The sequence below is a fragment of the Mastigoproctus giganteus genome, chromosome 7, assembly GCF_048544385.1.
Source record: "Mastigoproctus giganteus isolate SK-2022 chromosome 7, ASM4854438v1, whole genome shotgun sequence".
In the NCBI taxonomy this organism is placed as follows: Eukaryota; Metazoa; Arthropoda; class Arachnida; order Uropygi; family Thelyphonidae; genus Mastigoproctus; species Mastigoproctus giganteus.
This window is the reverse complement of record NC_143581.1, coordinates 183,473,222-183,485,925: the sequence shown is the minus strand read 5'-3', so window position 1 is coordinate 183,485,925 and position 12,704 is coordinate 183,473,222. Positions and strand designations below refer to the sequence as shown.

The 12,704-nt window shown below is 37.8% G+C and overlaps 1 protein-coding gene across 4 annotated transcripts in view; it reads right to left on the bottom strand.

Annotated features, from left to right (window-relative positions):
- Positions 1–12,704, bottom strand: part of LOC150083382 (tyrosine-protein kinase CSK-like) — a 262,341-nt gene that overhangs the window by 217,450 nt on the left and 32,187 nt on the right. For all 4 annotated transcript variants that reach the window (XM_090378006.1, XM_090378004.1, XM_090378007.1 and 1 more), the window contains exon 2: positions 2,712–2,790. In XM_090378006.1, coding sequence (XP_090234132.1) covers positions 2,712–2,738 — 27 coding nt within the window. In that variant the 5' untranslated portion in view covers positions 2,739–2,790. The remainder of the gene's footprint in view (positions 1–2,711; positions 2,791–12,704) is intronic.

Below are 12,704 nucleotides of genomic sequence, written 5' to 3'. Positions count from 1 at the left end.
CAATGCATTGCTAGCAGAAACAAGAAAATGGATACAAAACATGACTACCAACTTGGAGACAGTTGCTGGTAAAATTGGGCTGAGGATCAGAGGTGGTTAAACAAAGATCGTGTAAGTTGACAATGCTCTATTACTAACAAGTAGTTAATAACAGTAGTAATAGTATTCTACTGCACTCGCAAAAAAAAAAAAAAAAAAAAACACGAGCAGATAAGAAAATACAAATTATATGCTTCCCTCTTCACGCAGATAATTATCCAGATGACCTTTGAATTTATTCAAACTGTCAGCCTCAACTACCTGTGAAGGCAACTTGTTCCACCAATCAACGACTCGCTGGTAAAAGAAAACTTCCTGTAATCAAATCTAAACTTCAACCCCTGTAATTTGAATTTATGACCCCTAGTTCTGGAATTCTTTATAACAGTGAGACTTCCACCTTCGTTTATTTTATTAATCCCCCTCGGAGTCATACAAACTTCAATCATATCTCTGAGGTGCCTGGTTGCCAAGTTCTGCAGCCCATATAATCAGAGTTTTCCTCATACGGTCACCCTTCTGCCAGTCTCACCATTTGAGTGGCCTGTCTTTGGACCCTTTCAAGAAGCTCAATGTCTTTTTTCAGATGAGGTCTCCATACAGTATTCCAAATGTGGTCTTACAATTGCCTTATACAATGGGATTATGACCTCCCTATCTCTACAGAATAATGTTTTATAAATCATCAATAGGACACCATGGGCTTTTCTGGCTGACTGTTTACAATGTTCAGAAAACTTTATATATGCCCATATTGTAACTCCCAGATCCCTTTCCTCCTCCACTGTTTTTAATTCAACCCCATGAAGTGTATAATTTATTTGTGAGTTGCTTTTCCCCAAGTGTAAGACATTGCATTTAGCAGCAGTCAGACATCAGCCCGTCAAGAAAGAACACCAGTTCACCCACCTCGGCAGCATGATGTCTAAAGACGGAGTCACTGAAGCGAATGTCAACTACAGAACTTTTAAAAGCATCAACAATGATCCAACGACTGTGACCAGTTGAGTGATTGATACCACAATGAAGATCCAACTCTACAGCACTATTGTTTTGCCAAGCGTGATCTATGCCAGCGAAACATGGAAGATTTTGGCACCAATAGCACGGAAACTCAACATGTTCCATCAGCGATGCTTAAGAAGAATACTCGGCATTACTTACAGTGACCACATTACCAATAACAAGATCCTAACAAGAAGCGGCTTACACAGTCTGGATGACAGTGACAGAACGCAGGATGTGCCTTGTCGGACATATTCTATGCTTACCAGACCAGTGCACACAAAGATCACAATGCGATGGATACCACCTGAAGGGAAGAGAGCAAGGCCATCCAAGACATGGTGCATGATGTTCCAAGAAGACTTGTAAAACATTAGTATCGCATCGAAAGAAGCAGGAGCCATTGCAGCCAATCAAGCCCGCTGGAGAACACTTGCTGCCCAATGTGCCCCATCATACACGTAGACTTGAGTCAACGTCTTCATTAAAATTAAAAATCAATTATAATCACTTCTTAATTTTAGTTTTGATTTTTTTTTTTTTTTTTTACTATTTATCAATTTTATTGATTTTAACAGAACTGCTTGTTTGTTAGCTGCTATGGTAATGATCGCAAAGGCCTCCATAGCTGAGTGGTCAGAAGCGGGAGTACAGCAGTACATGCTCTTTGAGTAGACCGGAGTTCAAGCCCGACTGCTAAATACGGTCGATCTGTCTACCCGCACTGGACCAGCGTGGTAGATTATGGTCCATTTCCCTCAACATGAATTGTTGAGGAGGCTTCCTTCCTGCAGTGGATTGATAAATTAGGTTGCAGTTTACCTGGGGTTTTTTTGGGGGGGGGGTTATGATAATGAGCACGATCTCTTGTCACTGTACGATGTTTCCTACTAACTATTTATATATTTATTTTTGGTTATGATATACTTTTCTTCTTAAGGGATGTTAATTAAAGCTATCTGGATGGTGCAAGATTTGATTATATTTCTTGTTTGCCATTTGGCTGTGGACATCAGATAATCAATCAGGAATACTACTTCTCTGCTAGTTATACATATTCATCATTATTCATGTCAAATAAGCTGATTTATTACTAAATCAAATGAAATACATATTAAACTGTTTTTTTGCAAATACATCACTATATTTGATAGATTTATAGATTAAATTTCCATTAACATACATTCTGCAAATACTTCAATCAACACTGCATTGATTGTGCTTTATTTTTATTTATAATTCAAGGGTTTTCAAAACTTTTATCTAGTCAGAGATGATATCCAGAGTTAACTTGTAAAAAGTGAACTATTTTGCCCTCAAGCCAAAAACACGATCAAAATTATGCCCAAGGAAATACCCTGCTATTATACTATTCAAGAAATAAACATTTTTTCACTAGTAGGATTTAATAATCTGATAAAATTATCAACTTTGGGCATCCTGAAACTTAATTTTGTATTGGTAAATTCTCAAAAATGTATTTTAAGCATAATTCTTTAACAGCTTCCTCATATACCTGAATATATAATATAAAATTTAATAATAATACACATTTCATTTTGGGATTAAAAGTCATATGTAAAATGGTATTAGTTTACAAATTAAATTATTATTTTAAAAATAAACATTATATATATATATATATATATATAAATAAATATACTAACCCCCCTTGCCATCCTCTCCTCATTCATTACCAGACAGCTGGCATAGGCTGGATTCAATGATACAATGTCATGAATAAAGCTGTAAATAAAAAATCTTCACTTAATACTGACTAAATACAATGCTCTTTCTTATGCTCATTTACAGAATTAACTTTCAAATCCTAAGAATTGTTGATTAACGTCAAATTAATGTTGATTAATGCCAGTACTTTTTTTTTTTTTTTTTTTTTGGTAGTTGTTGGTGCATAGGCTTCTGTGGCCATAATGCACCTCCCAAGGTTTTTGCAGTATTTTGATCCAAGCCCGAGGCGGGAATCGAACCTGCAACCTTTGGGTTGCCAGGCAGGCACTTTACCCACCAGGCTAGCCCAGTCGGCAATGCCAGTACTGTTGATTAATGTCAAATGCATTTGTAAATAAAAAATAAGGGTAGAATATAATGGGTGCATGATATATTAAAATATAGAGCTGACAGGTGATTAATGCAAATTCCTTTTTTTTTTACACTGCATATTTTAGTTTTGAAAGATTTCCTTATTAGTATTTTTCAAAATCCTTTAAAAACAAAAGAAAAAAAATTTTAATGCAATGCAGCGTAAGAAAAAAATATGCGTATATATTGTAACGTGGAATGTATGAACTCTACTAAGATTGGGGAAGCGGGAAGAGGTGAAAAAGATGATGTGTAATGGGGAAGCGGGAAGAGGTGAAAAGGATGATGTGTAATAGGGAAACGGACATCTTGGGCTTGTGTGAAATCCAATGGCAGGGTAATGGTGATTTCCTCAGCGATGAGTACAGAAAAATCTAGAGTGGAGGTACAGAAACTGGACAAAATGGAGTTGGTAATCCAGAAAAACTGGGCAAAGAATGTTATGAATACCTACCATGTAGATGACAGACTACTGATGGTGAAAATAAAAACATCACCGAGAAACCTAGTAATTATCCAGGTGTACTTCCCGACATCTAACAATGAGGACCAGGAAATAGAAGATATGTTTGAAAAAATCGAGGATCCCTTGAAATTGACAAAGGATGGTGACAATGTTGTAATCATGGGAAACTTCAATGCTATGGTTGGATCGCAATATGATAGAGTAGGAGTTGGGAAGATTGGACTGGGAAACAGGAATAGCAGAGGCAACAGGCTGCTCGACCTCTGTGAACAGTACGATATGGTGCAACCAATACCTTATTTGAAGTACCACAGAGAAGAAGGTACACCTGGAGAGCACCAGGTGATATACAACGCTATCAAATTGATTATATACAAGTCAAGACAAGATACCACAACCAAATTAAGTTGAGCCACAGTTATCCTGGAGCTGAAGTTGACAGTGACCACTGTCTAGTGATGGCAAAGTGCAATCTTAGATTTAAGAAACTCAAAAGAATTGGAAGAATTAGCTGGGATTTGGATAAATTACAATATGAACATGCTAAGAGGAATTATGAAGAGAAAACAAATGAAATCATAGCTAATATAATAGGAGAAATCAACTGGGATTTGATAAAACAAGGTATATTAAAAGTAATGCAGGAGACATTAGGAAGGAGGAGCTTTGGTCCAAGGAAACCATGGATCACAGAAGAAATACTAGAACTCACAAAAAGACGTAACAAATATATAGGAAAATATCCACAGATGAAGGTCAGAAGAACTATAGATACACAAAGAACCTAATTAGAACCAAATGTTGGGAAGCAAAACAAGACTGGATGAATAAAATGGCAGAAGACATTGACGAGGACTTGACAAAGGGAAGAACAGACAAAGCGTATAGGAAGATTAAGTCATTACAATACAATGAGAAATACGATGATTAAAGACAAAGAAGAAAACCTACTGATGGACCCAGAAGAAATTGGTGGGCATTGGAAGGAATGTCTATAAGAACTCTACTATGGAGAAGAAACAATTGATGAGAACAACTTTACTGAAAGAGAAGACAAGGTGGAAGAGGACGCTAAAGGCCCAACAATTACAAGGAATGAATTTGAGTTAGCATTAAGTCAATTAAGGAACAAGAAAGCAGCAGGACCAGACAATGCCCAGGCAGGGCAACTCGATAATATGGGAAGAGACATGAAAGATAGGCTTTATCAAGTGAAACAAAAAAATCTATGAAAGTTGTGAAATCTCAGATGACTTATTAAAAGCAGAACAATCACTCTACCAAAGAAAGGAAATGCTACTAAAGAAAGGAAATGCCAATTACAGGACTATATGCATCCAAAATCATCTTGAATGTAGTGAAGAACAGCATCAAGAAAAGGATTGAAAAGGTCATTTATCAAGATCAGTTTGGCTTCAGAACTGGATGTGGGACAAGGGAGCCGCTTCTAGCAATGAGAACAATTCTTGAAAGAAGAATGGAAATGAATAGGATAACATACATTGCTTTTGTTGATGTACAAAAAGCCTTTGACAACGTAAATTGGAAGATGTTGTTCAGAGTCATGAAAAACTTTGGCCTGGACTGGAGAGACAGAAGGCTTATCCTGCATCTGTAAAAGACACAATGTACTAAGATAGATATTAATGGTACCATAAAGGAAGCAAGGATCAGAAGAGGTGTGAGGTAGGGTTTCTCTTTATCCCCGTACCTTTTCAACATGTTCATCGAAGAATCCATAAGAAAAATGAAGCAAGAAGCAAAGGGTATCAAGATTAATGGACAACAGATTCGCAGATGACATAGCATTATTAGCTAACTCAGAGCAGGAGCTGCATAAGAGGTTGGAAAGGCTATCATTAAGGCTACAAGATTCACATCTAAAGATAAATGCACAAAAGACTAAAATACTTGTTGTCATCAAGAATGATGATCATCAGCCATTTTCAATCCACTGCAGGATGAAGGCCTCTCCAGCAACTTTCCAGTTCCTTCTGTTTTGTGCAATGACATCCATTTACTACCCACAAACTCATGAATTTCATCTGTCCATCTCCGCCGTTGTCTTCTAGGTTTTCTCTTAGCTCCTCTTGGGTACCATTCTGTTATTTTCTTAGTCCATCTGTCATCATGTCTTCAAGCTATGTGTCCTGCCCAAGACCATTTTAGTTCTTTAGTTTTGATAAGAATGTCCTTTAATAGAGTTTGCAGCTTAATCCATGTGGTTCTCTTCTTATCTTTATCTTCTTCTTGTCTTGATTTCCAATATAATTCATTCCATTCTTCACTGTGTAGTTCTCAGCTTCTCTTCCATTCTTTTGGTGAGTGCCCAAGTTTCACTTCCATAAGTCATGGCGGGGAGTATACATTGGTTCATTATTTTACATTTCAGACAAATTGAGATATTGCCCGTGAATGTTATCCATCCAAAATTTATTCTTCTCTTGACTTCCATCCATTTATCATTATTACAGCTAATGACTTGTCCTAGATAAGTATATGACTCCACCTTTTCATTTACTACTCCTTCAATCATTATATCCCTTTCTGTGGCATACTTGTTCATCATTGCTTTTGTTTTAGCCATATTCATCTTTAGTCCAAAATCCTTACAAAGTCTGCATAACTGATTAAGATTTTCCTCTAATTCTTTGGGATCATGGCTTATGACCACAATGTCATCTACAAATCGTAAATGGTTTAGGTACTCTCCATTCACATTGACTCCTTTCTGCAACCAGTCTAATCTTCTGAAAGCTTCCTCAAGAGCAGCAGTAAACAGCTTCAGATATATTGTCTCCTTATCAAACTCCTTTCTTGATTTTAAATTTGCTACTGTCTTTGTCTAGTCTAATAAAGGAGGTAGCGTTCTTATATATTTTCTTCAAAATCATAATATGTGGGGTATCTATGCCTTGTCTTTCCAGTGCCTGAAACATTGCCTTATGCTGTATGGAGTCAAATGCCTTTTCATAATCCAAAAATGCCAGGCATAATGGTGTTTTATATTCATTTGCTTTCTCCATTAGCTGTGATATTATGTGGAGGTGATCGATAGTTGAGAATCCTGTCCTAAAGCCAGCTTGCTCTTTCGGTTGATTCTCATCAAGTATTCTTTCTAATCTGTTAGTAATGACCCTTGTGAACAACTTGTAGATGTGGAATAACAAGGTAATTGGTCAATAATTTCCAATTTCCGATTTATCTCCTTTCTTATGCAGCAAAACTGATTGCATTATTCCACTCCTTAGGTGCCACACCTTTTCTAATGTATTTTGTGAAGAGCCTTGCCAGTTTTTGTGTCATGTCTCTTCCTCCCAATTTTAACAACTCTACAGTAACTTCATCTTCCTTCAGCTTTCTGATTCTTAATTTTCTTCAATGCATGTTCTACCTCATCAGGAAGGATATCAGGTATGTTGTATGTGTTACTAATTTGCGATCCATCTTCCCCACTGCTGGCATCATTTCCTCACTCCTTGTATAACTCTTTATAGTAGTCTTCTGCTATTTGAATTATGCCTTCTCTGCTATTCATAAGTACACCATCGCTTTTCTTCAGTTTCAGTATCATTGCTCATGACTGCTGATTTAAATCCTTTGTTTTCCCTTAATGCTTGTTCTACTTTTCTTGTGTTAAATCTTCTTGTGTCCTCTCTGAGCCTCTTTCTAATGGCTTTGTATAACTCAGTATACTCGATTTTCTTCCTGTCAGTGTTTTTCTTGCTCTTCATTTGTCGTCTTCGGTTCATCATGACAAGTGTTTCTTGCCTGATTTTTTCTTCTTTGGATTTCTTTTTACCTATAGGTTTCTTGGGCTTTATCACTTTCTGTAATATTCCTCGTCAATATCTTGGTCCTGAACAGTTTGCAGAAGCTCAAACTTGTTCTGAAGTTCCAGTACATACTGCTTTTTCTCCTCTTCTGTTATCTCAAAGACCTTTGTATTATTTACTCGAGTCAGTTTTTTCCTTACTTTTCTTACATCTATATCAAGTGTGCATCTTATCATTCTGTGATCACTTCCAACATTTACCTTGGTCAGGACAGTAACATCATTCATGATATATCTTCTGTTAGTGAGGATGAAGTCGATTTCATTAGTTGTTAATCCATTTGGACTCTTCCATGTCCACTTTCTGTTCACCCTTTTCTTGAAAAAAGTGTTCATTACTGACAGTCCTTGAGATTCTGCAAATTCCACAAGTCTTTCACCTCTTTCATTTCTTTCACCAATTCCAAAATTTCCTATTGTTCCCCTTTCTACACTGTTTTGTCTTTTTCCAACCTTAGCATTGAAGTCTCCCATAATAATAGTGTAGTGGGTTTTCTGCTCATCTAGAAGACTCTCAATTTCTGTGTACATTTCTTCAACCTCTTCATCATCATGGCTCGATGTTGGTGCATAAATCATTATAACCTTTAGCTTATACCCCTTAGAAATCCTGAGTAGTAGTCTTGACACCCTTGGTGATGTACTTTTGAATTGCAAAATGTTTTTTATATCTTTATGGACCAGAAAGCCAACTCCACCTCACTCCTTTAACTGTTTCCATTGGTGTACAGCAGATTTCCACTTGATAAACTTATGATTCATTTCTTCTTCTTTCAGCCAAACCGATGATATCCCAATTCACATTTTCTAATTCCTTTTCCAGTATCCTGTCTTCACCGATGAACGATCTTACGTTGTAACAGGCCAAGTTCAGTTTCCGTGCATGGCAGCCTGATCGTACCCAGAGATTCTTAGCACCCTCTGCTTCCACTCTGATCCTCTCGCTGCTGTAAGAGGGGGAGTGAAAGCCGCTGGGGACTGAGGGCCATTTGTTTCGTTGTGCTGTCATGTGCTGGAGGGTTTGCTTTGGTCCAAGAATGATGAACAACCTCAAATAAACATCAAAATGGGAAACAACAAAGTGGAACAAGTGAAACAATTTTGTTATTTGGGGAATTTCATTACCCTGGATAACCAGTGCACTACAGAGATCAAAAGAAGAATCACCCTTGCCAAGCAAGCTTTCAGTAACAAGCAAAATATTCTAACCAGCAGACACATTGACAGGGAGACCAAGAAAAAGTTAGCCAAGACATTCGTTTTGAGTGTGCTGCTGTATGGAAGTGAAACCTGGACATTATACAAGCAAGATATCAAGAGACTGGAGGCTTTGGAGATGTGGGTCTGGAGGAGGAACATTCAGTAGAAGACAGATGTATGGTTGCAGCGACAAGGCAAAGCCTTTAGAGTTTGATGATGATGTATGTGTATATATATCATGAAAATGTTTCTTTTTTATATTTAAATTACAGCCGGTATAAATATGCAACATGCACTTCAAGCACTAACTGTCCATCATATACAAGTGTCATGTGGGCTCAACTTTCCATTCACGAAGTAACACCTCGGATATTCAACCATTTCTTTCCCTTCTGCTATTCCTCTTAATGTAGAAATGGGGCCACATTCTCCCATATACCTCTCCCTGCCAATTATCATTTTTTTCTAAAATTTTTCACCCCAATATTCTTCTGGTATCCAGGATAAAAAAAATCCAGGAAATAATACTTTATAATTCATAATTAAAGACAATTTTCAATCTATTATACATTATCAAAGCCCTTCTTGAATACAGGAGAGGGCTTGATAATATATAATAGGTTATTCCATATTTTTGATTCACAAAGATTTCTGAGGCAATTTTGAGCAAAAAAGTTCATATGAACAGGGGTGCAATTCTGGATAATTATAGAGAATTAAGTAATGTTCTTAGATTCGAAGCAATATCATTTTGAATTGTGCTTGCAACTCACGTATTGCATGATCTTATTCAGACATAGCCAATGAAATGTGCAGGGCACAACGTGTTGTGCACAGCGTCATTCCTTTGTACTCCATTATTACCTTCAAGATGCCATTTACTTTACAAGTGCTGAATATGCCAACATGCCATAAGTTTTATCAATTTTGCAATGGAATTGCTGTTATTGCTGTCACTGAATACCAGCAACATTTTCCAAACCACAGAGTTCTAAATAGACAAGTTATTAGCTGAGTTTTCCAAACACTGCAAGATACTAGCTCACTTATTATTATTGTTATTATTATTAGCCATATGGTGCAAGGAAGCCTGAGGCTTATGCTGCACCAGCCAAAAAAAATTTGAGTTACCCTGTGTGTGTGTGTGTGTGTGTGTGTGTGTGTGTGTGTGTGTGTGTGTGTGTGTGTGTGAGAGAGAGAGAGAGAGAGAGAGAGAGAGAGAGAGAGAGAGAGAGAGAGAGAGAGAGAAGTAGAAGGAAATCACCAAGAAAGAGAAGAATGATGATATCCAGCTGAGGACCCTGGGTGTGCCAAGCCCATACTCACCATCCAGCATTCACATCCTATCAGTGTGTGCGGTTCAAGATGTAGCCAAGCAAGAGCACAGCATTGTCCTCATGCTAGTATGCAAAGGATCTATCCAGTTATACTAAGGGAGGCAGCAAAGGAAGTAAGTAAACCATTAGCCATAATTAGGAGAGCATACTTGGATTCAGAAAAGTCCCCACGGACTGCAGAAGTGCAAATGTATCTTCAATTCACAAGTTATTTGTTATTTTTTTTTGTTTTTAGGAGCATTAGCAACTAAGACCATATTGCTCTGGGATATGCGGTGGTCATTCCCTGACCTTTCCGCATCTTCCATATTTGGTGGTGACAGGCTCGAACCCCGGTCTAATCAAGAAGCGTGTGCTACACACTGCTGCTCCTTCCCACCTGGCTATAGAGGCGCTCTTCAATTCACAAGGGGGATCAAAGAGTCACATGAGTAAAAAGACCCCTTAGTTTACTTTTTTTTTTTTTTTTAATAACAAGATACACAACAGGTAACCATTAACAGTGTATCTAAGAGCAAAACATAGTTGATAATAATAAGGAATCCAACAATAAGATAAATATTGATATAGATTCAAATATTAAAATCAATAAGATAAATATTGATACAGATTCAAACATTAAAATCATAAGTACAAGAGGGGTATGCATTAAGTTACCAGTAAAACAAATAATAAATTAATTAATTAGGGAACATAAAATAGTAAAACAAATAATGATAATAAACTACAATAATTACATGAGAGCTAGTCACTTTGCAGTTCAAGAGAAGAGGCAAACTTGTGGATGGAGTTCATCAGTGAATGGGAGTTGTCAAAAAATTCAATGAGAGAGTCATATGCCAATTCTGTTCCCAGGAAAGTAAGAGTCACTGGTTAAAGAAGCAAGGCAGGATCATCTAGACAAGACTGCAGCTAGAGTTCAGACAAAGCATTGGTTTAAGGGGAAATCTCGCCTGACCAATTTGAATGGATACTACAATGTGGTCACAAAGGAAATGGATGCAAAAAATAATTTTGATATCATATACTTGGATTTCAGGAAAGCTTTTGATACTGTTGCACATGAAAATTAATCAATAGATTCTGCTCGTTGTGGACCAAAGTTATTAGTGGAATCCCCAGCAATCATTGTTGTTTTCTATATTTATCAATGATATTGATGAAGTTATATCAGGCACAATGTCCAAGTTTGCAGATGATATAAAGGTCAGCAGGGTTGTTGATGACATTAATGATGGTATGTGGTTGCAACAGGATCTAGAAAATTTGGGCAGATGGACTGAGAAGTGACAATTGAAGTTTAACATTGACAATTGCAAAGTACTGCATATGAGTAGCAACTATATGGTACTACACTCAGGGTAGTAGAAAATGAAAAAGATCTGGAGGTAATTGTGCCATCAGATATGAAGTTTTCAGAGCAGCTCATGGGGTCTTGTCCAGAGCAGCTCACAGGGTCTTGTCAATGATGTACAGGAACTTTGCTAGCAGGGATAAGGAGATTATCCCTTTGTATAAGGCAATGGTCAGGCCAGACCTTAAGTACTGCATACAGGTCTGGGGGCCTCAGTTTAGGAAGGATGTTGAACTGCTAGAATAAGTACAGAGGAGGGTAACGAGATTGGTGAGTGGAACAAAGGTACTCTTACCAAGAAAGAGTTAAGTTCTGCAAATTGTAGCATCTGGAGACTAGGCTGTGAGGTGATCTGATTGAGGTGCTTAAGGCTTTAAATGGTTTGAGAAAGCTCAATGCTGACGGAATTCTTCTCTTGCTCAGATTATGCACTTGAGGGGGCATAAATTCAAATTGAAGAAAGACAGTTGCAGAATAAATGTGTGTAAATTTGCCTTTAGGCTGCAAGTGGTTGATTGCTCGAACAAACTTCCGTTCTTCAATCAACCACAGCATTCGTTGTGGAAGTTAATAGCTTAAATAATTTCAATGAAGAACTGGACAAACTTTGAGTAGATGGAGAGGTGAATAGGAAGTGGGGTTTCCTCCCCCTTAGATTTTTGCCTATGGGGTGGATGAAAGATTCTCTATACCACAGAAAAGTGCAAACATGAGATGCATTACTTGATTACATATTGAATGCTGTGGGTCGCATAAAAACAACCATGAGGAGCTTAAGCAAGGAGTACATATGACTCAAGGTCTCCGTAGCCAAGTGGGCAGGAGCAGGAGTGCAGTAGCACACGCTCTTTGAGTAGACCGGGGTTCAAGCCCTTGACTGCTGAATATGGTTGATCTGCCAACCCGCACTGGACTAGCGTGGCAGATTATGGTCCATTTCCCTCAACATGAATTGTTGAGGAGGCTTCCATCCTGCAGTGGGTTGATAATGGCTGCACTTTACTTACATATGACTCACAAATGCAAGCAACAAAATGCACTGAAGTCAAAGGTGATGTTTTTTGAGAATCTACTCTAATCATACATGCATAAAGGTAAAAAGGTAAACTCAGCCATTATCAATCCACTGCAGGATGGAAGCCTCCTCAACAATTCACATTGAGGGAAATGGACCATAATCTGCCACACTGGTCCAGTGTGGGTTGGCAGATCGACCGTATTTAGCAGTCAGGGGCTTGAACCCCGGTCTATTCAAGGAGCATGTGCTACCGCACTCCCGCTCCTGACCACTCGGCTACGGTGGCCGTCATACATGCATAGGTATCCTTTAACACAGACTAACTTTCCTAAATAAATCAACGCTTTTAT